Raw genomic sequence first — 27,808 nt, forward strand, 5'->3', positions numbered from 1 at the left:
ATGTGTTTGTGGACACAATGAATTTTTGCTATATATAATGCCAAACTTTTTAGATTTTTTTCTATATATCGCCAAACTTTTTAGATTTTAACTAATCTTGGCTAAATATATGCCAATAATTCTTAGAACTATATATGGATATCAATAGCCCTATCTTTGAAGAGAAAAACATAAAATAGTATATTTTAAAAGCAGAAAAATACTCTCTCTGTCCCTATTTACTTATCATATTTTTTTTTATATCTGTCTCTATTTGCTTGTCCATTTTAACAAATCAAGAAAGGACAACAATTTTTTTCCTAATATGCTCTTATTTAATTCTAGAAAATTTCTAGTACTACTAAGTTATAATGCATGCTTTTTGGAATCAGAAAATATATTTATTTACTAGGGGAGTTACACAATCTTTTAAAATAAGGATATAATTATAACTAACATATGATAATAATTAGCGTCTTAATATATGTGTCACTTTTAAAATGAACAACTAAATAAAGACCGGGAAAATAGTTCATTAATTATGTCCAACTGAATATTAGCAAAGAGGTCGATTTTTGGGTAATCTTTAAATTTCGCCATTCACCTTTTTTTATTATTTGCTAATTTTCTCATATAATAATAATAATAATAATAATAACGATAATAATAATAATATATTTCCATATGTCTTCTTCTATTCCTTGATATGACAGCTCAATCCCATTAAACTATCTAAAAAATGGCAGTAGCCTCCACCTAAGTTGGGGGCCCTCTCGTTTTTTATTTTTCTAAAAAAAGAAAAACTAAATAATAGATTATAAATATTTCTTTAAAAAAATTGAATATTATTTAGAAAATATAAAAATTTCTTAAAAGAGAAAAACTTTATTAGAAATGTTGACAAACCTGAAATATATATTGTTTATCAAAAAAGATTAAATTAATAATTATAAATAAAATTATTTTAAAAATAATTGACCTTCCTTTAAATTTAACGATAAGCTACAAAATATATTTAAGCCGCCCTTGGGTTAATTAGTCGTACCGTCTGTGATAAAGAGTGATGAGTGATGGATTTTTGTGTATAGGGCTTGCCTACCCTTCTATTTCATTTCTATTCCAGTTTTTTTTTTTTTTTTGATTGGACCTATTTTTGATATAATAAAATCCATTTGAGAATTTCTTTTTCAAAAACAATAGTAATTATTCCTTCAAATCCCACTTCATTAAAACGAAAAAAATAAAATAAAAATAGTAACATATGATTTATCAAGTTTCCTATTAAAAAATCACTATAGTTAGTCTACAGTGTTATCGTTAGATTGATTTTAGTAGCGAAAAATTAAAATAATTTTAAAAAAATATTTATTTAATACGTCTATTTTAAAGGAGACGAGTATAATATATATAAAAAATATTGTTATTTAATTAGTAACACTAGTGGTGGTTATTATACTAACTTGTACATGATTGATTTTATGATATTTAGCGACACACATGTATCTTTTATCATTTATTATTATCATCATCAATCATCATTTATCTTGTTAGCTTTCAAAGTTGAGAGAGGCCTATGGATTACTATACACTTGTGTTTGGGTCAATTTTAGTGTTGGCTATCCTTTGTAATATCATAGCAAAAATATGTAGCAAAGGAAGCAAAAAAGTTCCACCAGGTCCATCACCATGGCCAATTATTGGAAACCTTCACTTGTTAGGTGCAAAACCTCATATATCACTAGCCAATCTTGCAAAAAATTATGGTCCAATTATGAGTTTAAAATTAGGTCAAATAACAACAATAGTTATTTCCTCATCAACCATTGCAAAACAAGTCCTTAAAACTCAAGATCAAGCCTTTTCATCTAGATTTGCTCCTAATGCTCTTCAAGCACACAACCATTACAAATTTTCTGTGGCGTGGCTTCCTGTTTGTCCTCAATGGCGAACGCTTCGAAGAATATTGAACACTAACCTCTTATCTTCCAATAAGCTTGATGCAAATCAACATCTAAGGTCTCAAAAGGTGAAAGAATTGATTGCTTATTGTGACAAATGTAGTAAACAAGGTGAAGCTTTGGATATAGGTCAAGTTGTTTTCAAGACTAGTCTTAATTTGTTGTCAAACACACTTTTCTCCAAGGATTTGGCTGATCCTTTTTCAGATTCAAAGGTAGAGTTGAAGGAAGTTATATGGGGTATCACGGCTGAGGTAGGGAAGCCTAATTTAGTAGATTTTTTTCCCATACTTGAAATATATACACCTTATACTAAATATACATATATGAAGTGGTCATGATTTTACAATCAAGTTATTGTTTCGAAAGCAATTTGACCTACAAAGTGAAGATTTCCCATAATATTGGCCATGATGGAAGTTTTTTGCTTCCTCTTTCTGCATATTTTTGCTATAATAATATAAAGAAAAATCCAAGCAAAAATTGATACACACATTTTGTCAGTTATAATACAAGTCATATGTCATGTACATTTTAGTTTTTAAATAAATAAATCGGCATGTGCCTATATAAGATGTGTTTGTGGATTCAATGAATTTTTGCTATATATAATGCCAAACTTTTTAGATTTTTTTCTATATAATGCCAAACTTTTTAGATTTTAACTAATCTTGGCTAAATATATGTTAATAAATGTTTAGAACTATATATGGATATCAATTAGCCCTATCCTCAGGTAAAGTTCATCCTTTGAGAGCTATCCCATTTTCTCTTTGAATGTTATCGAGTCAATAAGTATTTATATATATTCGATATTTATATTGAAATTAAATATTTATTGGCCTTAAGCAATATTATTTAAAGAATAACGTGACATGTGTGTATGAAATATTATTAATTAAAGTGTTTGGATATGTAGAATATAACTGTTTGTTCAATTTTAATAAGTATTTAAATAGATCATATATTTATTTATGTGTCTGTTTACTTCTATAATTGATAATTTATACCCTTTAGGCTCCGAACTCCAACTACAAGTACATTGGAATGGGCAATTGCAGAAATACTCAAACAACCTGAGATTATGAAGAAAGTTCAAGATGAACTTGCAAAAATTATTGGAAAAGTAAAATTATTACTCGTCTCCCTTACTTACAATGCATCATAAAAGAAACCTTAAGAATGCACCCACCAGCTCCATTTTTAGTTCCGCGTAGAGTGGATCAAGATGTTGAATTGTTTGATTACATCGTCCCTAAGGGCTCACAGGTATAGATATATGACGATTAAAATTAATTTACGAAAATATGATTAATGACCTACCTATTTATTGATTAGGGGCCCGTTTGGATGGGCTTAATAAAAGCAGCTTTAAAAAAGTACTTTTGGAAGTGCTGAAACTTATTTTTAAAATAAGCAGTTATGCGTTTAGATAAAAGTGCTGAAGTTGCTATGCCAAACGTGAAAAGAGAAAAATGGAAGAAAGAGTTGTTAGGTTATGTGGGTAATTTGGAAATTGTATGAAAATATTAAGGGCAAAAAGATAAAAATGTGGTCAACTTAAAACAGCTTATAAGCTAAAAAAAAAAAAGCACCCCTACCCCAGCTTTTAACTTTTGGCTTAAAATAAGTTTTTTTTAACTTAAAATAAGTTATTTTGAGTATAGCCAAACAGCTAAATAAGTCAAAAACCAGCTTTTAAGTCAGTTTGACCAGCTTTTAAGCTGAGCCAAACAGACTCTAGATCTTTTGATGTCTCCTTTCTCATAGGTACTAGCCAATGTGTGGTCAATCGGTAGAGATTTTACTTTTTGGGATCAGCCTTTAGTATTTAAACCTGAAAGGTTTTGGGGTTCGGATTTAAATATGCTAGGATAAAATTTCGATTTGATTTCATTTGGTGCTGATCGAAGAATATGTCCGGGCTTTCCACTAGCATTGAGAATAGTTCAAGTAATATTGGGCTCACTCAAATTCCTTCAATTGGAAACTTGAGGCAGGCATTGGACCAGAAGATCTAGACATGGAAGAGAAGTTTGGTATCACCTTAGCCAAAGCCCATCCTTTGCGAGTTATTCCATTTCTACTTTGATGTTATCGAGTCAGTTTATAAAATATTTATCTTTACCTGGTATTTATATTGAACCAAATATTTTAGACCTTAGTAGTTAATGAATAAAGTGTTAAAGTATATCTATGTAATACATATTTGTATTATTATTGATTTGATATATGCATAGAATATTTGTTGATTTGATGTAAACATTGAATATCATGTATAATAAAAAAATAGCTGTGACCGTAAAAGGAGAAGGGGATAAACTCATCATGTAATTGACAGATTTGAATTTAGTCAAATTTCAATATGTATATCGAATATTAATTTAAATAGAATATGTAATAACCAGATAAATGGGCCAAGTCCACAACTAAATAGTCTCTGTTAAGGATATTGGATTGGGCTTAAGAGCCTAGGATTCAGGAGAAGTGTATACGGATCACTATTTAAGATAATAGTCACAATTATATTATTTAAAATTTAGCCTAAAACTTGAGATTTCATATCTAAGTTGCAACTTCAGTTCAATTGTTACCATTGAAACCTCTGAATTTAAAGTTTAAGTCATTCTAACAAAATAGAATAAAATTTTTAAAATTTAAATTTTGAATTCGATTTTTGGATCGCGAACGCATTAAAAAAAGGAGACACAATTGCTTGCAAAGGATGGGATTTTGCAAAATGCCATCCACAAGCTTCCAATTGAAAGAATTTAAAATGGACCAAACATTACATGCAATAATTCTCAATGCTAAAATTACCTTCTTTTCTCTTGAGCTACAATAGTGCATATTAACTTAAGTAAATATACAACTTATAGCCTACTAATCATGAATCTATCAACCTATAGTATGTTACTCAAATTTTAAATTATTTGACTAAAAAGAGAAGTAAGCTATATATATTAATATATTCGAGATACACAAACTATTATTTTTTCGTTGTTTTGAGTTCTATTTAAATTTATATTTATCATTATCATATCTACTTAAAATATGAAATTCGCAAAAAAATAATAATTTAGATATGTTTTTTAAATTTGGACTCATTAGAATTAAAAGATCTAAAAATTGACATGTGACACCTATCCACAAATGGAGGGTCCTTCTTTACTACACTCTTTACAATTCCATGATTGTTCCATCCCAAGTTTGTATTTTTTTCATAAATAATTTTGTTAGATCGCTCCTAGGAATTTGTATTTGTATATATACTTCTCTTTGATTCCACTCTACCTCAAAAAGCCAATCTTTTCTGTCTTAAAAATCAAAGTTTGCTGTCAATTTCAAGAATCAGTATACAGTTTTCACTGTTAATGTGCTTTAATAATGGATTCTATGCATCTGTCACACTGTTATTCAGTTCTATATGTGAAAAAGAGACAACCCCAGATCAAGATTTTGAAGCAATTCAATGTTGTTCATCAGATAAGTCATAGAAGTGTGAGAAATTTGACCCTTTTGCCTGCAACGAATTTGGGTTTTTTCATGGATCGTAGGGTTAAAGGAATTGTCTGTGGGGTGTCTTCTGTTGAAACCAGGTACCCTTTTTTTTTTGTTTCTATGAATTAGTTTTTACTGAGATAGCTTATAGTGTGTTAAGTTTGAATTGAAGATCATAACTTTCAGTTCTTTATAATTTGGAAATAATAAGTGTGCTTAAGCTTATTTTATGAGAATGGTGTTTTCTTCTGCTCTCTGTGTCCAGGTGTCATGAAGTACAAAGTTTTCACCTTGAATACTTATAATTTGGAGAAGAATGGTGGTCACCTATTAAATTGAAATTAATATGATATTGAATAGTTAAGCTTAACTTGTATTAAAGATCAAAACTTTCACCTAAGTTCTTTATAATTTGGTAATATATATATATATATATATATATATATATATATATATTTTTTTTTTGTGTGTGTTTTGTTCTATGAGAATGCTGTTTTCTTCTACTCCCTCTGTCCATTTAAGGTGTCTTTAAGATTGGTTCTAAAGCTAAAAGTTTTCACCTGGAATACTTAATTGTTTAGAGAAAAATGGAGGGCACCTATTAAATTAAAATTGATATGATGTTGAATAGTTAAGCTTTTGTTGCAGAAGACTCAGTGCATTGTGAGTATTTGATGTTCAAAGTTTTGTAATTTTGATCTTAAAGACGGCCTAGTGCAGTTAATCTGGGAGAGAGTACGAATTTTACTGCCTTTGTGAATTAGATAGGAAATGCAGTGATATTAGGGCTATGGTACTGCCCGACCTTGGTACTATTTCTCAAGCAGATGGTGCAATCGTGAAGTTCCACTGTCTCCTGAGTTAAGTTTTCTGTGTTGGCTTTACTGCCTCAACCTTGCTAGTTTTCAGTTCTTGTTTCAACTTTCAAGCCATTACTTATTCTATTTTACCGTTATTGTACACCAATTGTATTATGTGGTTCAGCAAAATCATTGATTTCATTTCACAGATTTTAAGTCCTCGACTAAAATTATCTTCGATGCAGGGAAAACCAAAGTAAAGGAAAGAACAAATCATCTAGTGAGAAGGTTCAGCTACGTTTTCGGCTTGATCACCAAGTTGAATATGGGGAGCACATTGCAGTTCTGGGATCGGCCAAAGAATTAGGGTCCTGGAAGAAGAATATAATGATGGATTGGACAGAAAATGGATGGATTGGTGAACTGGAAGTACGATCTGGCGAGACTCTTGAGTATAAGTTTGTGATTGTTGGTAAGGACAAGAATATGTTATGGGAAAACGGCAGTAATCGGATCTTGAAGCTACCAGAAGGAGGAAGTTTTGAACTGGTCTGTCAATGGAATGTGACAGATGAGCCTGTGAATTTGTTGTCATTGGATCCATTTGAGGTTGAGAAGATAGTAGAAGAGACAAGTGATAATGGAGCTACAATTACTAGCCAGGCAGTTGTTCCTGACGTAGTAACAAGTCCATTTGTGGAGCAATGGCAAGGGAGGGCTGCATCTTTTGTACGTTCAAACGACCAGCTGGATTCTGATAAAAACAGGAAGTGGGACACATCAGGTCTCACCGGAATTTCCCTAAAGCTTGTTGAAGGTGATAAAAATGCTCGAAACTGGTGGCGGAAGGTGAGAAGATAGATTAGATCTCGTCTTGATGGCATGTTTGCATTCTGGAAATTGACTGTGGCATATAAGAATTAGTTCTGTGCTAGATAGCATCACAGTGCATCTCTGCAATTTATTTTCTATAATTCATCAATCTGCATTGTTGGTATCCTCACTATTGCATGAGTGTCTTCTTTTAAGCTCACTCATCACTTGTGTGTGAAGTCCTCCAAGTGTGTCTCCTTTTAGCTATGGGGATATATATATATATATATATATATATATATATATATATATATATTTGCTAACACTCATGATGATTAATGAGTGGAGAAACGGTATGAAGGAAGAGAAGGAACGAGCAAAGAGGGAAGAGAAAAACTTTCCTTGCTTTCTGTCTAAGATCAAGTGTGGTCACAGTGAAAAGTTGGAGAGATATGTTTCCAGGAGATTGAGAGATATTCTTTTTAGAGCGAGCACTTGGTTCTTATGCAAATTGACTAATGAACTACAATATTCTCTTCTATCAGTTTTATTTGTTGCTAAGTAGTCCATGGAAAAATTGATTGCTCTCCATTTGGTGGTCTACTATACTACAAGTTGCTTTTCATCCATCAGATTAACAGGCCAAAACATATCTTGAGATAGCTATGCGGGAGTGCATTTTCTTGTGCTTAGATGAAGCTTGAATTTGTTGTTCAGCTATATCAATAAGGATGGGAGAGCCGCTACTTCATATTAGATTTAGATTATTGTTATCCTTTGCCTTATTTAAGATGTTTTTTTTAATGCCAGTACAATGATATATCTTGAGATAGTTACATGGTGGTGCCAGTTAGTGTGGTGGGGTGAAGTTGTTTCTCGTTGATACCAATAAGGATGATAAAACTATCGTTTACTGTTAGATTTAGGTTATTGTTACTGGTTCTCATTAGGAATACAGTATGGAATAGCAGCGGCTGAAACAGAGAAATAGAGGAAGCATGAGCTTTTAAAAGCTAAAACTTCCTAGCATAATGCTAATGAGTTGGCTGTATATGAACTCATAAGTCATAGCAAAACTATTGGCGTCTATTTGAAATATTCCCTTTTCTCATTCTGTTTACTTTATTAATTTGATTATATTTAAAGGTAGTTTTAGTTCTTCTCAGTTGGAGATAACTAAATATACTTTGGAACAATGGTAGATTGTGTGATTAAAAAATAGCTGGTTGAAGAGAGGTAACACCAGCACTAAAGCATGAGAAGTGATGTTATTCTCTATTAATTGCAATTCTTGTGGTTTGTTACTTTACATTTCGTGAAAAGGCTCTAACTTCAGAATTGTCTACATCTCTTTATAATTAACTGTCTCCTTTTTTTTTTTACTGGATTTAGCTTGAGGTTGTTCGAGAACTAGTTGTTGAAAACATGGATAGTTCACATCGCTTGGAGGCTCTCACGTATGCAGCTGTCTACCTAAAGGTCTCGTATATTTTTATATGACTTGCTTGATTTGATTCATTTCTATCTCTACTGAATATTAATCTTGGGTGCAGTGGATAAATACAGGGCAAATTCCTTGCCTTGAAGATGGGGGTCACCATCGACCAAATAGGCACGCAGAGATTTCCAGGCTTATATTTCGTGAAGTAGAAAAAGTCTTGAGCAGGAAAGTCACTACACTTCAGGTGTTCAACCGTTAAGTGCACTCATTACGCTTATTTTAATTTTTGTTATGTCTGTAGATTCTGGAACACGTTGGTTGCTCTTAAGAAATTAATGTTGATCCGTTGAACTGGTTCAATTCGTTCTGCAAATTCTTATTTGATTTGTTAAGTGGTGGTACTATATGGTAACAATAAGTCATAGGTGACTGGAAATCTCAACAAGGTAGAGGGGAAGCCCATTATCCACCGAGTTTCGAACTGTGCCTTCTGTCCCTCAGGAATTTCTCGGTTATAAAAAATGTGACTGGAAATCACACAAATGCAACTTCAGTTTAGACTTAACAGTAGATATTGATCTCTTTAGTATTTTGTTAGGAAAAATTCAGTTGATCTATGTTTTATTCCTTGAATTTTTATTTAGAGCACTACTCTGAAGAGAAAATGTTATTGCTTCTATGATTGAGCTAATTCTGTGGTTCATTTTTTTTTTCTTGATGGTAAAATCAACTATGTTTTTCGAATAAAGAAGGGTCTGAACTTCTGACAGCTTTTCTTCCTTAAATCTCATTAATTATAGTTAGAAAGTTCCATCGACAAAGTAACAATTGGTCAATATAAGCTCTTGCTTCAAATATTATTAGACCATACATCTGCTGTCTGTAAATGTGATTATGAGATTTAAAGCTTTTGAGTCGAAATGCAAACAAAAAGGTAACTTGGGAACAGGATACAGGAAGGGAAGGGAGTTAGAAAATCATCTCTCTGAACTTTGTGGATATGAGTCAACCATTATCTTGTTCTCGAGTTTTGCCTTACCCAGTTTTGAGTGGCTTCGAAAATTTTTTCTTTTCATTACATGCAGGAAATACTTGTGATCCGCAAGATGCAACCGTGCTTGCCTTCTTTTAAAGCAGAATTCACTGCATCCGTTCCTTTAACGAGAATCAGGGACATCGCTCATAGGAATGATATTCCGCATGATCTTAAGGTTGTATACTACCAAATACTTATTTTTAATTTTTCCTTGCATTCTTAATATTTTCATGTTTATTACGTAATATATTTGTCCTTCTTACTATTAAAAATAACCTTCCTTCAGCAAGAAATCAAACATACTATACAAAACAAGCTCCATAGAAATGCTGGCCCTGAAGATCTAGTATCCACAGAAGCAATGCTCGAAAGAATTACCAAACAACCTGGACAATACAGTGAGGCATTTGTAGAGCAATTCAAGATTTTCCACAATGAACTAAAAGATTTCTTCAATGCTGGGAGGTATGCCCTTTATCTGTTACTTGTTTAAAAATATTTGATTTCTTCACAAAAAGTCAGTCCGATTATGGGATAAAAAGGAGATAAGTTTAGTAGATCGACTAATCAAGCTTCTCCATAGCATGCATTTGGTCCAGTTCCATTATTTTATGAAATACGCTTCTTCACTTGCTAGATAATAGTGTCTCACCAGTATGTTGTTCCTCAATTTCTTCCTGAATTGTTTCTCTACAACAATGTCTTTTCTTTCCTATATTAAATGTTGCTACCTTGCAGTACCCTCACTTTATCAATTGAGAGGTATCTAGACATGACATGTCTGAGAGATCAGTTGGTATCGTGATGTATGAACTTCACTGTTCGCTATCATACGTGCAAATGTGGTTCTCTCCCAAGGAGAAAAAAGAAGTAGATTGATTGCATTGTTATAGAGTCGTTTAAGGATATTGTTAAGTAACTTTTAGTCTGATTAAATGTGCTCTTTGACAGTGAAGAAAAATGATTTGGGTGCATGTTATAGAATTTTCTCATCCTTCGTAATGGGTCACCCTTCAAGGGATATGTTTCTCCAGTACCTAATGCCCAATCATGAACGTCCGTATGATTTACACGGAGTTGATTAGGCGCAATATGTTCTTACAAAAATGCTTGCACACTGGAAAATGAAATTTGCTTGAAATAACATCTTTCTGTTCTTTCTTTTCAGTCTTGATGAACAGCTGGAATCTATTAGAGAATCACTCGACGGAAGTAGTTTGACAATGCTTTCATCATTCTTGGAGTCCAAAAAGGTCAGTGTATTTGTTTTGGTGATAGCTCTACCTAAGACAAGCTCCAAAGTTTTTACTAATACGATGAGATTTTTAGCAATAACTGTGTGTTCTTTGTTATTATGAATGTAGGTTAAACTGTTAGTTAGGTATTTATGTACATAAGATGTAATATAGTGAAGGTTTACGAGCTACTCGGGGCTTCTTTCATCTTTCTCAATTCATATGGGTCACTGACTCTGATCCGTACCCACTCTTCAACTCTCTGCTCCAAGTCTCCTCTTCAGCCTATTCTCTGTCTCTCTACTTCAAACCCACTATCTTCTAAACAAAAGGAAAAAGGTAAAAAGGTATAAAAGAAAAACAAGTAAAAAAGGAAAATCTTTCACCCACATGTAAACCTAGGATTTGTTTACTCATGCGGCATGCAAGAAGGTGTGGGAGAATAGAGTGTCCCTCACGATTGTGCAAGAATTTCTAAAAGAGTTTATACTGTCATGGGTGACACCATCGATAACCTTAAGGTTTTGGGTTCGATGCTTAGATTATGTCATAATATTAAAGCAAGAAATGTATGAATAGTGATTCAAAATAGAATAGATTCATTATGGAGCAAGACCACTAACAAACCATTGCATAAAAACCAAGTTCTTCCTGTAACTTAACAATTACCAAACATCACTTATTCTAGAACTGAAGATATTTTAAGTTAATGCTCGTTGCATGACATAAATTAATATCACAACCCTAAGTGTAGGTTAAATAATCAATCAAAAGTCAGGATTTTAAACCTATTTAAGCTTTATTCTTATAGTGGCATTAAATATCTCTTTCATCTTTACGTTTATTTGGTCATCAAGATGTGCAAGGATCCTTGTTTTGCTTTGACTAGCCTTCTGCTGACAAAAGTCTAGTTTCTTCATTTCCATGGTTCATTAGTATACTCTTTTCTTTTAATTTGCGAGTTAGGAAAAACTTAGCTATAGGACTGGAGAATTTTAAAGGCAGACCTATGGTGAAACTAGTAGAAATATCAAACTGGGTAAGACCCTCCATTTTTTTTAGAGTGTGGTGTTTTCATCTTTTGAAGGAAATTGTTTTGGTACATTGTTTGTATACGTAAAACCATAAAGCCCATTCTATGCACCATACCTGATGTGATTTGAATTTCATGTCAGAGTTCTTGTTTTGAGTGTTCTGGAGAGTATGTTCCATTAACTTAAATCTTTTCCTCTTCAAGTGTCTGGTTTGTTTCACATGTTTGACTATCCCGACTTTGGTGTCTTACCTTCAGGATTACTCGGCAGTCTCAGGCTATGATTGATTCCATTTTCTTACTAAGTGACTGAAAAAAGGAAACAAAAAAAGATTTTTCTTACGGAGGGGTGAAAATTTTATCTGGTTCACTTGCGATGAGATGCATCTTTTGCTTTCTGTAGACTCTATGTCTCCTCAAGAGATAGCATATTCGTATTTTGGCCTCTTGATTTTTTCCTGTAATCAAGGATCTCTTAGTTGGATAATTCCTATTATTAAAACTGATGTTGATTCTGGCTTTGGCGTCTCTCCCAGGAATTGGTTAGATTGGATGAAAAACATAATGTTTCAGAGACTGAAAGAACTGGATTTCTAGTCAGGACTATTAACTCTCTGAATGCTCTTCGTGAATTAATTTCCAAGGGTCTTGAAAGTGGCCTCCGAAATGATGCTCCGGATGCTTCAATAGCTATGCGTCAGAAGGTATGAATTGTTTAAAAGTACCGACACTAAAGTTGACATTGATTCCTGTTACTTCAATCATCCAATACTTCCAACTTTTCATTGTGCAGTGGCGTCTCTGCGAAATTGGGCTTGAAGACTATGCATTTGTTCTTTTGAGCAGGTATACTCTGAATACCCTAGACGTATGGAAGGAACATATGGGTGCATTGCAGGGGAAATACATTGGTCCACTTCGAATTATATTTTCCCTTTTCCTGACAGTAAAAGATTTTTAAAAAGTAAAGTTGAGGATAGGTTGATCAATCAAACAGAAGAGTATTTTATTGTTTTGATGGATTCTATTCTACATTTGAGCATCAGTTGCATATGTTAATATATTTTCCATTTATTTTTTTATTTTTTCGAGGAACACTTCCCATTTATTATTATTACAATCTTCTTTTGTCCCGAGCTAAGAAATTTTCAATCGAAATATAGGTTTGTGAATGCAGTTGAAGCTCTAGGAGGAGCTGATTGGCTTGCAGAGAATGTAACTGTGAAAAACGTTAGCTCTTGGAATGATCCGATTGGAGCACTTACAGTAGGAATCCAACAGCTAGGTCTATCTGGTTGGAAGCCCGAGGAGTGCAAAGCTGTTGGAAATGAACTTCTGTCATGGAAAGAAAGGGGTATTTCAGAAATTGAAGGTATCTTATTGTCATCAATGATTTATCATGCGTGCAATCAAGAATGCATCAGCAATCCTGAAAATTTCTGGGCTTATCCTTACTGAAGGCAGCGAAGATGGTAAGACTATATGGGCATTAAGACTAAAAGCGACTCTTGATAGAAGTCGAAGGTTAACTGAGGAGTATTCCGAGACACTTCTACAAATATTCCCTGAAAAAGTACAGGTATAACAACTTTTTGGAAATAAATTATTCCTTCTGTTTTAATTTTCTTGTCTTACTTTCCTTTTTAGTCTGTTTAAATAAGAATGTTTCTTTCCATTTTGGCAATTCTTTAATTCTAAACTTTTCACGTGACATGTTTAAGACCACAAAACTAAAGGGCATTTTGATAGCTTTAGCTTAAGACGACAAGATTCAAAAGTCTTTTTTACTTTCTTTAACTTTGTATCAAGACAAAACCAAACAAATTGAAACGTAGGGAGTACTTCAGAAGACAGAAGTGGCTTCTAAGCTTTCAATTTTTCTCATGGTACCGGTTAGGGTATTATTTTCAGGTCTTGAGTTATTGTTCACTAGTTTGGAATTATTATTTTTAAGAACTCCATTATATGTGGCATGCCTGTAAGCTATCCAAATTGGACAATTATATTTGGACCACATTGTGATATGAATAGCTAAGTCAGTTGGAGGGAAATTGGTTTTCCTATATCAGCCCTTGTTTCATTCAGTGTCATTGACATGCTTGTTAGGTAAGAGATATATAAATTGGGATTTTAACTGAGTATATGGTCTTGCAGATTTTAGGAAAATCTTTGGGAATTCCTGAAAATACTGTCAGAACATTTACTGAAGCTGAAATTCGAGCAGGGTATGATTGCACAAATATTTTATTGTTCTGAATAGTGTTGCTCCAATCTTATCCTTCTGATTTCTGTGTCTGACAGAGGATGTTACTGTAAGTTAACAAAGTGCCTAACTTTGTAAAAAAATACATGCAATTTGTAGTGTGATTTTTCAGGTTTCGAAGCTTGCTACTCTACTTTTGAAGGCTGTTAGAAGGACAATTGGGTCATCGGGATGGGACGTTCTCGTTCCAGGAGATGCTTTTGGAGAGCTAATACAGGTGAATATTATATTGTCAATCTCTTATTCCAGCAATTTATTTATATATTTAGAGCTCTAGCTGGTATTTGCTCTACAGAATTGGTTAATTTGCTCGAAATGCATGCGCAAGCTGGCCCGAACATCGGGGTATAGAAAGATTTGGTTTATTTGTTAGAAGTAAGATTTTTTGTCGCAAAAGAGTCTAGAAGAATTCATTTTGATCAAGCTACAAAGCACTTAGGTTTATCTGAATGCTTGCAGTGTAACTTCTTCTATCCAGTTCAGTACTTGGTCTACGTTTTGACCTTAACTTCAAGCTGTGAATTGCATCTTCTCTGTTTGAAATTTTATCCAAGGTAGAACTAGTTTTATATAGTGCTGATATGTTGGCTGATTACTCACATTTCAGGTGGATAGAATTATCCCCGGGACTCTACCATCATCTGCAACAGGACCTGTTATTCTTGTAGTGAACAAAGCTGATGGAGATGAAGAGGTTTCTAGCGCTTCTCACCTCTGTGTTGCTTCTGCAGGATCCTAAGGCATTAGAAACTTATGTATTACACGGAGAAGGATACTGAATGGCCCTGTTGACCATCTTGCAGGTGACTGCAGCAGGGAGTAACATATCTGGAGTTGTACTTCTACAGGAGCTACCACATTTATCTCATCTAGGTGTTAGGGCCCGGCAGGCGAGTTCCAAATCTTGTCTCCATGTCCTAAAGTTAATTATAGTGTCTTTCTTTTGTTATCTATCACGGATTTGGAGAGAAGGTTGATAGGCAGTGGAGTGTTTTTCTTACTTTTTGTCGGATTTCGGCTTGGCTAGTATGAGCTGTATTCTTTTAGTGTCTTGCTTTTGATATGATGTATCGTCATACTTTTTTTTATCGTGTTTCAGTTATTGCACTATTTTTTTTTTGGTTGTTTCCTTATTAGTTGCTATGTCTTCTTCACTGTCGTTCTTACTTTTCATACTTAGATTTGCTATTCTCTAGCTGAGGGTCCTTAGGAAACAACCTCTCTACCTCCACGAGGTAGGGTAAAGTCTGTGCACACTCTACCTTCCCTAGACCCCAATTGTGGGATCTTACTGGGTATGTTGTTGTTGTCCAAAGTTAATTATAGGCTTTCTTTTATATGAGTGTTAGTTATAGAAGTGTGACATACATTTGATTGCAGGAAAAGGTTGTTTTTGTGACCTGCGATGACGATGACAAAGTTTCTGATGTAAGACAGCTACTAGGAAAATATGTGAGGTTATATTCTTCAAACCTTTTAACTCACTGATGATTATAATGCATTAGTAGTTTCTTTATTTTGTCCTTAATTTTCTTTGGGTTTTCCCTTTGTCTTTCAGGTTAGAAGCATCATCAACTGGTGTAAAGTTAACTGCTTCTTCATCAGAGAAGACGGGTGGTGTTTCTCCAGATAAACTTCCTTCAAGTAATGCGTCTTCTACAGGTGCAACCTCATCAGACAGCAGTGCTTCCTCAATTGCCGTCAAATCATCTCAAGTTAAAGAGGTAATAACTGTTTCCTTGCAAATAACCTTTTTCTCCAAATATGTTCTGCTTTAGTTCAGTTCCACCCCTCTTTTCTCACTTTGCTTTCTCTTTATTCTTTCTTTTCTCTTTTTTTCTATCATTTGCTTATCGAGCTGCCAAAGTTCTACTTGCAGGTTGGACCTGCTAGAGGTGTTATTCCTCTTGTTGATGCAGATATACAAACCTCTGGTGCAAAAGCTGCTTCTTGTGCTCAATTAGCTTCACTGGCCACTTCTTCTACTAAAGGTAGTCTTGGTTCTTTGCAGGACAACCCTCTCTTAATATCATCCGTACTTGTTACTATTTTATTCTTAGTTGCTGTAGCTAAAATGTCAATTCTGCTTAACGAACCCTTTATTTAAAAATGAAAGTTCCATGTAAAAATGTTTTTGCTCCCATTCTATTTTGATTTTTTTTTTTCCTTTTTCCAGTTGAAAATTTGGTCCCTTGCATTTCCTATGTCTGTCATAATTAAATTTCGATGTTGGTCAACATCGATTGGTACTTTATTTTTGTGTTTAGCTTATCATAGCATAAATGATGGATGCCATTGGTGCAATATATGTCTTTGCCCTTTTTTTTGGGTCTGATGATCTGTCTGATTGCAGTTTATAGTGACCAAGGTGCACCAGCATCATTTAAAGTTCCTGCTGGAGCAGTTATTCCATTTGGTTCCATGGAAACGGCATTGGAAACGAACAAGTTAATGGAGACCTTCACATTGCTTGTTGAACAGATAGAAACAGCTGAAATTGATGGCGGTGAACTTGATAAACACTGTGAGGATCTCCAGAAGTTAATATCTTCGCTATTGCCTGGACAAGATGTCATCGAAAGCTTGGGAGAAATATTTCCCGGTAATGCACGTTTAATAGTGCGTTCAAGTGCTAATGTCGAGGACTTGGCGGGGATGTCAGCAGCCGGACTTTATGATTCAATTCCTAATGTTAGCCCTTCAGATCCGGTAAGGTTTGGACATGCTGTAGCCCGTGTTTGGGCCTCGTTGTATACTAGAAGAGCAGTACTGAGCCGCAGAGCTGCTGGTGTGTCCCAGAAAGATGCTACGATGGCCGTGCTAGTGCAAGAAATGCTTTCACCAGATTTATCTTTTGTCCTCCACACACTGAGCCCAACGGACAACAATCATAACTTCATTGAGGCTGAAATTGCACCTGGACTCGGTGAAACACTCGCTTCAGGAACAAGGGGTACACCGTGGCGTCTATCTAGTGGTAAATTTGATGACACAGTTCGCACACTAGCATTCGCCAACTTTAGCGAGGAGATGGTTGTAGGTGGCAATTTCCCTGCTGACGGAGAAGTTATTCACTTGACTGTCGATTATAGCAAGAAACCTTTAACAATCGACCCCATTTTCAGACGTCAGCTTGGTCAGAAGCTTGGCGCTGTTGGTTTCTACCTAGAACGCAAGTTTGGTTCTCCTCAAGATGTCGAAGGATGTTTGGTTGGTAATGAGATTTTCATCGTGCAATCGCGACCTCAACCCCAGTGAGATATCGATTCTGCACTGAACTTGTTCACAATAGCGTTTGTAAAATTCAGCATCTCTCTGAGGTGTACATAGTTGATTAAATAAGCTTATACTAGTCCTATACTGAGTAAAGGAGCAGCTTGGTGCATTAAGTTCCCGTTATGTGCAAGGTCTGGAGAAGAGTCGGACCACGAGAGTCTATTGTACGAGCCTTACCTTAAAAGAGTCTATTGCATTTCTGTCTCACCTAGATTGCACAATCTGCTGTACTGGCTGAGATCATACTTTCATATTATTACAGACATTAATAAAGTTCAATCACATATTAATTCACTGCTTTGAATTTTTCCTCTGATGACTTCAATTGGTCATCTTTCTATATCGGAGAATAGTACCTAACTATTTTTAGCAATTAAAATGAAATTATTGTTATCTGCAAAAGTAAGAAGAAACCCCTTACCTCTTTGCTATATAAATAGTTGATTTAACTTGAAAAAGCTGAAAAGCCAATGTTTCTTTTTGGATTTTTCCACAAATTAATTTGCTTTAATCAAGAAAGCAAAGCATTTCCAGAAGTAAGTAGGGTAGGGTAAGTAGCTTTTCTTTTTTTTTTTGTTATTCCAAAGAACTAAACTTGAGCAACTTACCCACTAGTAAATATTCCAAATTACATGTATAAAATGAGGAGGTCACGGTTCAAAATGTGGAAACAACCACTTATAGGAATGTGTATAATTCGTGCCGTTTGGTCCTTTCTAAGACCTCATACATAATAAGAGTTTAGTGCATATACTTCCGTCGGTCACTATATATATATATATATGATAAAAAAAAAAAACTTGGAATCCCAAGAAAAGAGAATTAAAATGCAGAAGGATTTGAGTGACAAAGCAAGTCGAAGATCAGAAGCTTACGTAGCGGCATCTGGAGGGAGGTCTTTTGAAATTTTACGTGAATTTTGGAGAGAAGAAGGTGTTGCCCCGATGGATAATCGGGGTGATACCATTCTTCACTTTCTAGCAATCCATGGTAACTTGGCGGGTTTCGAAATTCTTGATCCTGATTTGAGCATTGAAGATTTGGAAATTAGGAATAGTAATGGAGATACACCATTGCATGAAGCTGCAAAATTTGGTAAAAAAGATGTGGTGGAGATGATTTTGAAGAAGGAGAAAGACTTAATTTTTGTGCGTAACAACTTAGGTAAGTTAGGGGCGGAGTTAGAAGCCCAGATACGGGTCAGGTTCTTCCAGACAAACTCAGTAACTTTTGCTCAAATAGTAAATGTATACTCATTCTAAAAATTCAACACATAAAGTTGAAATTCTGGCTCGGCTTTTGCAGGTGAGACACCACTTTACGTAGCCGCGGCAAGTGGAGAGAAAGATGTATTTACTCTTCTAGCAAATTATGATTTTAGTGAGGTAACTATGAAGAGGAATGATGGTAAAACTGTACTTCATGCAACAGTAGCCCATGATTGTTATGGTAAGTTTTACATTGTTAAGCGAATGAGCAGATTGAATTAAATTTGAAATTTCTGATCTTTAATTATATTGTTGCTATGTTCCACCTGTACAGGTACCTAGTAACTTTATTCATTGATCGACTCGCTAATTATTATTATTTTGTTTCATGTGAAGCAGATCTAGCAATATATATAGTGAATCAATATCCTGAACTTGTTAACCAAAGTGATAATGAGAAAATGAGTGCTTTGAATGTGTTGGCTACAAAGCAATTATCATTCAAGAGTGGATCTGAATATTTATTTGAAGAAATAGGGAAAACACCTTCTGTTCCTTTTCAGATGATTGAAACCATAATCTATTCATGTAAGCTCACATTTAATATTGCTCCACTTGTCTCATTATACTTTGAGGTCATTCATATTCTTATTATTAGTTAATCGCATCGTATTTCCACCTGTCAAAATACTTAAGGAAAAAATAGTCCAAATTTACTTTCTCTAATTTATTACCTGCATTTAATTTACTATTTGATGGAGCAGGTATTCCTCCTTTGTATACACAAGCTAGCACCAAAATTTTCAGCAGAGAAAGGTCTTTATTCACCAATTTTCTGTTAGGTATATATATGCCCCTTCATTTAATCATCCATTATATGATTCATATTAAGAATTGAATGTACCACTTTTATATTTGCTAAAATAGTATATATTATATGCCTATTATAACATGTATAGATAACCTGATAATGTAAAAATTATACGTCTAACTCTCCATTACAAAAAACGAATTTGTAGTTTTGAAAAATATAAGACACGCGACCTGCTATAACATGTAAAGGTGACTTGATAGTGTAAATTCTTTAGACTGTCGGTAGATATTAGTCAAACTCTTAATGCCCTACTTTCTCACTAGTATATCTTTTTTGTATTTTAGGTAATGTCTGGTTACAAGTCATTGATGAAGCAAAGCAACATCATATTCTTGCTCTAATATTAGCAAAAGTGTTGCTGGAAAATTATGATTGGAGCTATAATACTGACTACATTGTGCCAAATCCACTAATACAAGCATCAAATCTCAAAATCAATGAGTTAGTTGTTGAAATTTTGGAAATTTACCCTGAAGTTGTTGAGACATTGGATGAACAAAAGAGGAATATATTGCATATAGCAGTGGAACATAAGAATAGATTTTTGTTTAATTATTTGGTGAAAAAAGTGGGTCATATAGAAAGGATGTTGGATGATATTGATGAAGAAGGGAATACAATATTGCATTATGCAGCAAATGTTGGATCACCATTTAGAACATCAAGTTCAGAGCATTTTGATGAAGTGTGGTGTGTGTTGTCTGTGTTCATGATGATGTGGGGGATTCTTTGGTTTAAGGTACTTTTTCTCTTTTCTTTTCTCTTTTGTGTGTATTTATGTTGTGCTAACGCGGTGTGAGTTTGCTCATATTGTTGGTTTCATGTTTAGGCTGACAGTCAACGTAAAACTATAACTAATTTGAGTAAGTCCTGCATCCTTAACGACCAGCCCATTTGAAGGGCAAAAGTGTAATTTTCTCTATCTACCCGACTCGAACCACTTCATCAGGGAGTGACAACGCCTACCACATACAATGTCTAGTACTACTCCAATTACCTTCAAAATAAACTACACAAGCTCTGAATTAATGTGATTTCTAATCTAATGATGAGCTAAATCAGATGATTCGATACGATATGTATTGAGAAGATGACAGTTTTTATCTTTGCAGCACGTAAAACACCACGTACATCCACGCCTGTGGGACATAAAAAACTCCAAGGGTGTAACAGCAGAAGAGCTATTCGAAAAAAACCATCAACAAATACGAAAAGAAGCAGAGGACGCGATCAGAAACCTCGCGAATTCAGCTCTAGTACTTGCTACTCTCCTCTGCACAGTCAATTTCGCCGCTATTTTTACAGTCCCTGGAGGATTTGATCAGACAACTGGCCTGCCAATCTTCCTCCAAAATTTGAAAGATGAAATATGGATGTTGATATTTTACTTAGGTGCAGCACTTATAAGTTCACTAGTCACAATTGGTACGTTGTTATCATTTATTCTTTGCAAATTTCATAGTGATGATTTTTATATTTCTTTGCCTATAAGGGTCATAATTGCTATGGTTTCAGTATTTTATGCCACAACATTTTCAGTTTTGGCATGTGTGCAAACACTAAATCTTGAAAATATTTTTTTGAACAAAGATGTATGGTGGCTAATTATAGTTCTGGTAGTTGTTGGATTTATTATGACCCTTATTTATATAGATTTAGCATTTCCAATTTTTGATTATGTTTATTATTTTGTTTCTTATTCATTTATATCCAATAAGAGAGGGAGTTATGTAAGTTAAAGGTTTTGATTTAGCCATGCAACTATGTTGTAAGTTTTTTCTTATTTGAATTAATGAGAAATGAGAAGTTTGAATTGTTGCTGTCACACTTTTTTTTTTTGGAGTATTGAGTGATTGTTTTATTTAGTGGCATGTGCCTGAAATTTTGTAAGTGGTGCAACTATATTATATTAAAATAAGTGAACTAAATGGATAATTTGTCATCATTATAGTTGTTTTATTTTAAAATAAAAAACGATAGATTTTATCTGTTATAACACACGAAAACTAGTAAAATTTGAGGTTTACTTGCTCTAGGGTTTATTTGACCTTGAAAATGAGTTGTTTTGGTCGTGATAATCAACTAGGTCCATAGCTAAGGTCTTGAAGAATATCTATGTAATTTTTGACAAAAATGACGTCGAAATTTCAAATCACCAAAATTCATGGACTATGCACATGAAAATCGGTAAAATAAGGGGTTTATCTGCTCTGGGCTCGTTTGACCTTGAAAATGGATCGTTTTGGTCATGGTGACCAACTAGCTCCATGACTAAGGTCTTAATGGAGGTCCATGTAAATTTTTGAAAAAAAGACTTCGAAATTTGGGAGTTTACCTGCTCCGTGGCTTGTTTAACCTTGTAGAATAAGTCCTTTTGGTCTTCGGGACCAACTGACTCCATGATTAAGGTCTTAACGGACGTCCATGTAAAATTTTGGAAAAAATGACGTCGAAATTCTGGATCACCAAATTCATGGACTAGCACATGAAAATCGACAAAATGGGGGTTTACTTGATGTATGACTCCATAACTAAAGTTTTAATGGACGTCCATGAAAAATTTCCTAAAATATGACGTGGAATATGGATTGTTTTGGCCATCAGGATCAACTGGATCCACAACTAAGGTCTTAACGGACGTCTATGAAAAATATTGGCAAAAATGACGTCAGATGTGGACTATATATAACACACAAAAATTAGCAGAATAGAGGTTTTACTTGCTTTGAGCTTGTTAGACCTTGAAATGGGTCGTTTTGGCCATCAAGGCCAATTGGCTCCACAGCTAAGGTCTTAACGGACGTCGATAAATTTTTTTGGCAAATATGACATCGAATTTGGGATCACCAAAAAAGATGGTGGACTATATAGCACAAGAAAATTGATAAAATACTTTAAGGCTCGTTTGACCTTGCGAAATGATCGTTTTAGCAATGGTAACCAACTGATTCTATAGTTAAAAGTCTTAACAAACGTCTATGTAAATTTTTGGAAAAAATGACTGTCACGAACCGAGGTTATTCCCTAGAAAGTAACATGGCATCTACAAGCCCTTGAAGCTTCATCTCATAAGGACAAAGAAAATGACGAAAAAAGTTTGATAACTTTCACAATAGAAGTCAACTTCTTCATATAAGAAAAAAATAAGAATTAGACTTTGTTTCATCACCATCTCAACAAGAGGTACAAGTAGGGATCAAGCCCTTTACATCAAAAAGTCTCCAAAAAAAAGAAATACAACATAGTCTAGAGTATAGAAGAAACTATAAACTAGAACCAAATGCACTTGTCCTCAAACTTGAGGACTCACCAAGCCGGGGAAATAGTCGACCCAAGCTTCACCTTCAAGGAAGTAATAAGGTTGCGGCTAGAACTGCACCAGCCAAGATGAACACCTCTTTCTAACCTGGTTCAATAATCGATTATCGAACCACTGAACCTGACTCCGTCATTGAATCTGGCTCTGATATCACTTGTTAGGACCAAAAATAAGCAGGTGTAAATGCGGAAGCTAGCAAAGCAAAACCTCAAAAGTCCGACAATGAGAAATATATCAAAAGACACAAAGATTTAACGTAGTTCGGTAAATCGACCTACGTCCACAAAGGAGATGAGCAATTCACTATAAATATGTGAGTACAAAATACAGAGAGAAACAACCTCAACCAATTCACTCGAAATACATGGGAGGTTCACACAAGTGATAACGTATCAAGCATGTGATCCATAACTTCTCCCTCTAACCAAAACTTTCAAAGCCTGACTACATTGTGAATGTTGATTAAGTTAGAAAAAAGATTAGTCAATCCAAAAGCTATTAATGGTAAGAAATCAGGGCCTGAATTTCCAACAAATCTTTAACAACTCGCTTCTCCTCTCCATAATCTCTTTTGCAAAAATTATGTCTCAACAGAGAGATTCTCTCTGAAACAATTTCTTCAACAAAATCTTCATTACTGTCAAAAAGATTGCGGCTATAATTGCAACCGCCAAGATGAACACCTCTTTCTAAACTATTTCAATAATCGATTATCAAAAAACTGAACCTCACTCCGTCATTGAATCTGGCTCTGTTACCACTTGTTAAGACCAGAAATAAGCAGGTGTAATTGCGGAAGCTAGCAAAGCAAAACCTCAAAAGACCACGAGTAAGAAAACAACGAGAAATATATCAAAAGACACAAAGATTTAACGTGGTTCGGTCAATCGACCTATGTCCACAAAGGAGGTGAGCGATCCACTATAAATATGAGAGTACAATTTACAGAGAAACAACCTCAACAATTTACTCGGAATAATGGAAGGTTAACACAAGTGATAACGTATCAAGCTTGTGACCCATTGTGAATGCTGATTAAGTTCGAAGAAACATACCTTTATTTTTATAGAGTCTTAAACTTTTTCCTACCAGAAAAAAGATTAGTCAATTCAAAATCAGGGCAAATACAATCCAACAATAATTGCTCTAGTTTCATCTTTATATGGTTGTTGGATTTATCTTGTTAATTTAGCATTTCCAATTTTTGATTATTAATTGTATTTAACCGTTGTGAAAAAGGTTTAGATTTTGTTGTTAGTTTTTTTTACTATTTAAATTGAAAAGGTTGAATTGTTGTTGTCACACATTTGTTTTTCTTCTAGTAGAGATTGTTTTATGACATAATAAATAAATATGTATTTTAACTTGGATTCGAATTACATTTATGATGCGCCCTTTAATTTTTATAAAGCTGAACAAATATACACACATATCCTACATGTATTATGTGTTTGTTTGTGCATTATAAAAGTTGGAGGTCAAAGTTAAAAATTTAAAACCAAGTTTAGGTGCAATATATATATATTATATATGGTTTTATTTAGTGGCATGTGCCTGAATATTTCTTCATATGTGTTGGATTTATTAACACAATAAAAGGTTTTGATGTAGCCATGATGTGCAAGTTTTTTATTATTTGAATACATGAGAATAAGCAGGTTGAATTGTTGCTGTCACAGTCTTTTTTTTTTTTTCAGTATAGAGATTGTTTTATTTAGTGGCAAGTGCCTGGTATTTTTTTTTTGCAAGTGAACCAATAAATTTCATCTAGTTGTTTAATTTTAAAATAAGAATAACGATTCTATGTGTAGCCACTTAATTTTAAGAGTAAAATTAAGATATTATTTTCAAAAATGGGAATGACCAAAAGTTGCACTTTACCGTAATAAATGTGTATCAATTTTGTCTTTCCCTGAGAGTTCTGTCAACTATCATTTCTTATCACCATTTGCTTTTTTAATAGAGTAAAGAAAGGAAGTAGTTATACTGGGCTCCCTTCTTTCATATAGAAGCTGTTGCCTTTTCTTTTTAATTTCTTCGTTTGTTTAAATTTTGAATCTTTTTCTATTGTTCTGTAATTTTTTTGTTGTTTTTAATATATTATCTTCAAGTGCTTGATCTTGAATTAAACAACTAGATGAAATTTGCCAGTTATGTTTAATTTTGTGCGGTTATTTAGTGCTATGTGCTTTTGTTTTTTTGAGTTTCATTTTTTTTGTCGATTTTATGATATCTGTTTTGCTTAGTCGCAAATTGTCCTTTCTATCTAGCAAAAGTTTTTGCGTATTTGTTAAATTATTATGGGATCAAAATGTTCATACGCTATTAGTTCATCTTGAGTTTTGTGGTTATTTTATAATATATTCTCGAAGTTGTTCTGCAATTTCTTTTTTTTTAATGTTAAATCTTCCAGTCTGATTAATTAACATAACCACACGAGGACTTTTGATTTATATATGCTGTTTTTACAACTTTTTCGGTGGATATTAAACAGAAGATTGTCTCAGTGTTAGAAATTTCAAGTGTGCAAAGATTTAAGCGGAAAACCACTGATTTAATTGGCACCATTATCAATAACGCCTACCAAAGTTTGGATTTCAAATATTATAGTAATTATTATGATATATTTGAAATGATAGTTTTCAAAAATAACAAAATCAGAATCATGCTAATATGCAATACGAGTAACAAATGAATAACTATATGGTTTACGGTAGCTATATTTGTTAATAGAGTCAAATTAGTTGATGCTTTAATTGATTCACAAAATTTAGAGTAAAATATATATATATTTGTAAAATTAGTTGATGCTTTAATTGATTCACAAATTTTAGAGCAAAATATATATTTCCTTAAATACTTTACGTCTCATTTATATAATTTAGAGTTGAGTAATTTTCAAAAACTCAATATTAAGTGATCAAATAGGCGTGCACTTAATTTAAGACTAGTAAGTAATAAAAGAGTAAGTATGGGGACCTCTGTTCTTGGACACCATGGCTGGCCGACTCGGGAGGACATCGGTGTTCACGGTGATGTCAGGCACAACATAGAAAAAAAAAAGAAAGAAATATATTAGCGTATTGCGAAATTCCCTCAACGAAAATTAACATCAATTTGCAGCACAGAGTTACATCATCCAAATAATATTTTGAATTTAAGATAACTTTTTTACCAATCTCAACAGTAGCTTTGCAAACATTTAAACAACAATTATTAAACTGGAAACAAAAGATCCAGTGCTCCATCATAATCAGTAACAGTTATCTCTTTACGCATTCATGACAAAACAATCAACTAACGAGTCTAACAGCAGCAAATTTCAATAACCAGATGCGAGTTATTTCAACGAGGCAAAGTAAATATCAAGAGAACTAGTCTAATCTAAAATTAATTTTAAAAAAATACAGATAAGAAAACAAAGCAGGCAGGCCACTGGAGAAGCAAGAGCATTCTAAAATCTAGAAGATAACACCATTATTCAACAACAGAGCAGAGGATGAGGTTGTTACCTGCAGCGAACTCCTAGAAATCGCAGATTCATAAAGCTTCAGCTCCAAAAATTTGGATCTGTATATTTTGTGCCTCTCCAACGGAGGTTTATATAGGAGGAGAATGAATTGGGATTATTGATTGAAAGCTGAAATTGTAACGGGAAGTAGAGGAGAGTCGTTCGATTTTTTGGTGAAGGACGAAGGAGAACCAAGATTGGGACACCTGGAAAACTCAACAACGGTCCTTGTACGGAGCTTCGGGTCGCTGGGTGAAGAAGAAACATTGTAATGGGTTTCTTTGGTATTTGGACTGGGCTTCTCGTTTCTTTTGTTAATGGGCTGCCATTGGAATGAAGGAAATTGGCCCAAATATAAATGAATGGATGAATGGCCTCATGATTTGAGTTAATTTTAGAATTTAACTTTTTAATTTTAACAAAATTAACTTAATTATAAATTAAATTAAAAATATAAGTATAAACCAACTATTTAAGTGAAATTAAAATCTTTTGAGACAATTTTTGAATATTTGTAAAAATAGATATAATTATCTAATACATATATATTAATTTAAAAATTATAAACAGTAACAAAACTATTTAAAATAACTTGCAAACTATTTTGAAACTTTATAAAACTAATTATTCTAAATCGTTTAAAATTGAAGAAGTTCGATGATTAATCTATATTATGGAGTTTCGAAATCGGGTGCCAACAATAGCTATAACATATTCAATGTAATTCAATAAGTGAGGTCTGTGGAGTATAAAAATGTATATAAATTCTTATGGAGTTGAGAAGCTATTCCCGATAGATCCTGGTTGAAAAGAGAAGTTCATCGAAGAATGATTATAAGAAGAAAAAAATGACACATAAATATCAAGATACTAAGCAAAATAAAGCAAGTAAAATATATTTAAGAATAAAAAACTAGGTGATTACATAATACTAATATCTACTATGTACTACTCCCTTCATTTAAAAAAGAATGTTCCTATTTCTTTTTTAGTATGTTTCAAAAAGGATGATCCTTTTCTTTTTTTGGCAATATTTTAACTTTAACTTTCTCAATGACATGTTTACGAGCACAAGATTAAAGGGCATTTTTGTACATTTGACATAACGTTAATTTAGAACCACAAGATTAAAAAGTCTTTTTCCTTTTTTAAACTCCGTTCCAAGTCAAACTAGGTCATCCTTTATGAAACAAAGGGAGTAATTAATAAGGAAAAGAGGATATGGAGACCACACTCGAGTAGCTATTTCCAAACGTTCTACATTAATTATCGACCTCCATACTTTCCTATCTAGGGTCATGTTCTCACGAAGATGAAGTTATTCGAACAACAATAAGTCATCATTATTTATCAAAATATGTTTTGCAAAAAAAGTGAAATTATACAGAGTAGAATTTTTCATTCCTTGGATATGAAGCAATAATAAGAATCATCATGGACAAATATAAAGGAATATAATGAATAAAGTTGTTATTAAGTAGTAGTACTGTTTTTTGTAAAATTTCCACAAAGGAATATAATTTAAATCAGAAAAAGCAATCAAAGACAAGTGATTTGTACA

General features: G+C 33.6%; 3 protein-coding genes across 5 annotated transcripts; all 3 read left to right on the forward strand.

Moving 5' to 3' along the window:
- The first annotated feature begins 1,471 nt into the window (after positions 1 to 1,471).
- LOC107030526 (geraniol 8-hydroxylase-like) lies at positions 1,472 to 2,379 on the forward strand. The gene has a single exon (XM_015231798.2). The coding sequence runs from the start codon at positions 1,553 to 1,555 to the stop codon at positions 2,276 to 2,278; it is 726 nt and encodes a 241-aa protein (XP_015087284.1). The 5' UTR covers positions 1,472 to 1,552; the 3' UTR covers positions 2,279 to 2,379.
- A 2,697-nt stretch (positions 2,380 to 5,076) lies between these two features.
- LOC107030518 (phosphoglucan, water dikinase, chloroplastic) lies at positions 5,077 to 17,639 on the forward strand. Of its 3 annotated transcripts, XM_027911857.1 has the most exons (20): positions 5,398 to 5,536; positions 6,087 to 6,298; positions 6,484 to 7,087; positions 8,444 to 8,530; positions 8,605 to 8,736; positions 9,578 to 9,703; positions 9,815 to 9,993; positions 10,697 to 10,781; positions 12,333 to 12,500; positions 12,590 to 12,642; positions 12,960 to 13,168; positions 13,257 to 13,375; positions 13,951 to 14,021; positions 14,159 to 14,276; positions 14,667 to 14,753; positions 14,863 to 14,949; positions 15,440 to 15,516; positions 15,618 to 15,783; positions 15,927 to 16,050; positions 16,413 to 17,639. In XM_027911857.1, exons 3-20 carry the CDS (start codon positions 6,626 to 6,628, stop codon positions 17,315 to 17,317), a joined length of 3,255 nt encoding a protein of 1,084 aa, XP_027767658.1. In that variant the 5' UTR covers positions 5,398 to 5,536; positions 6,087 to 6,298; positions 6,484 to 6,625; the 3' UTR covers positions 17,318 to 17,639. The 3 variants fall into 3 exon arrangements, with proteins under 3 accessions (XP_015087275.1, XP_015087276.1, XP_027767658.1); XM_015231789.2 differs by lacking the exon at positions 6,087 to 6,298 and having other exon boundaries at positions 5,077 to 5,536; XM_015231790.2 differs by lacking the exon at positions 6,087 to 6,298 and having other exon boundaries at positions 5,078 to 5,536; positions 15,939 to 16,050.
- A 293-nt stretch (positions 17,640 to 17,932) lies between these two features.
- LOC107030519 (ankyrin repeat-containing protein ITN1-like) lies at positions 17,933 to 21,189 on the forward strand. Its single transcript, XM_015231791.2, has 6 exons — positions 17,933 to 18,499; positions 18,641 to 18,784; positions 18,943 to 19,131; positions 19,308 to 19,385; positions 19,702 to 20,156; positions 20,530 to 21,189. The coding sequence occupies exons 1-6, from the start codon at positions 18,118 to 18,120 to the stop codon at positions 21,154 to 21,156; spliced, it is 1,875 nt and encodes a 624-aa protein (XP_015087277.1). The 5' UTR covers positions 17,933 to 18,117; the 3' UTR covers positions 21,157 to 21,189.
- Positions 21,190 to 27,808: the final 6,619 nt, after the last annotated feature.

The sequence above is a fragment of the Solanum pennellii genome, chromosome 9 (assembly GCF_001406875.1).
Source record: "Solanum pennellii chromosome 9, SPENNV200".
Lineage (NCBI taxonomy): Eukaryota > Viridiplantae > Streptophyta > Magnoliopsida > Solanales > Solanaceae > Solanum > Solanum pennellii.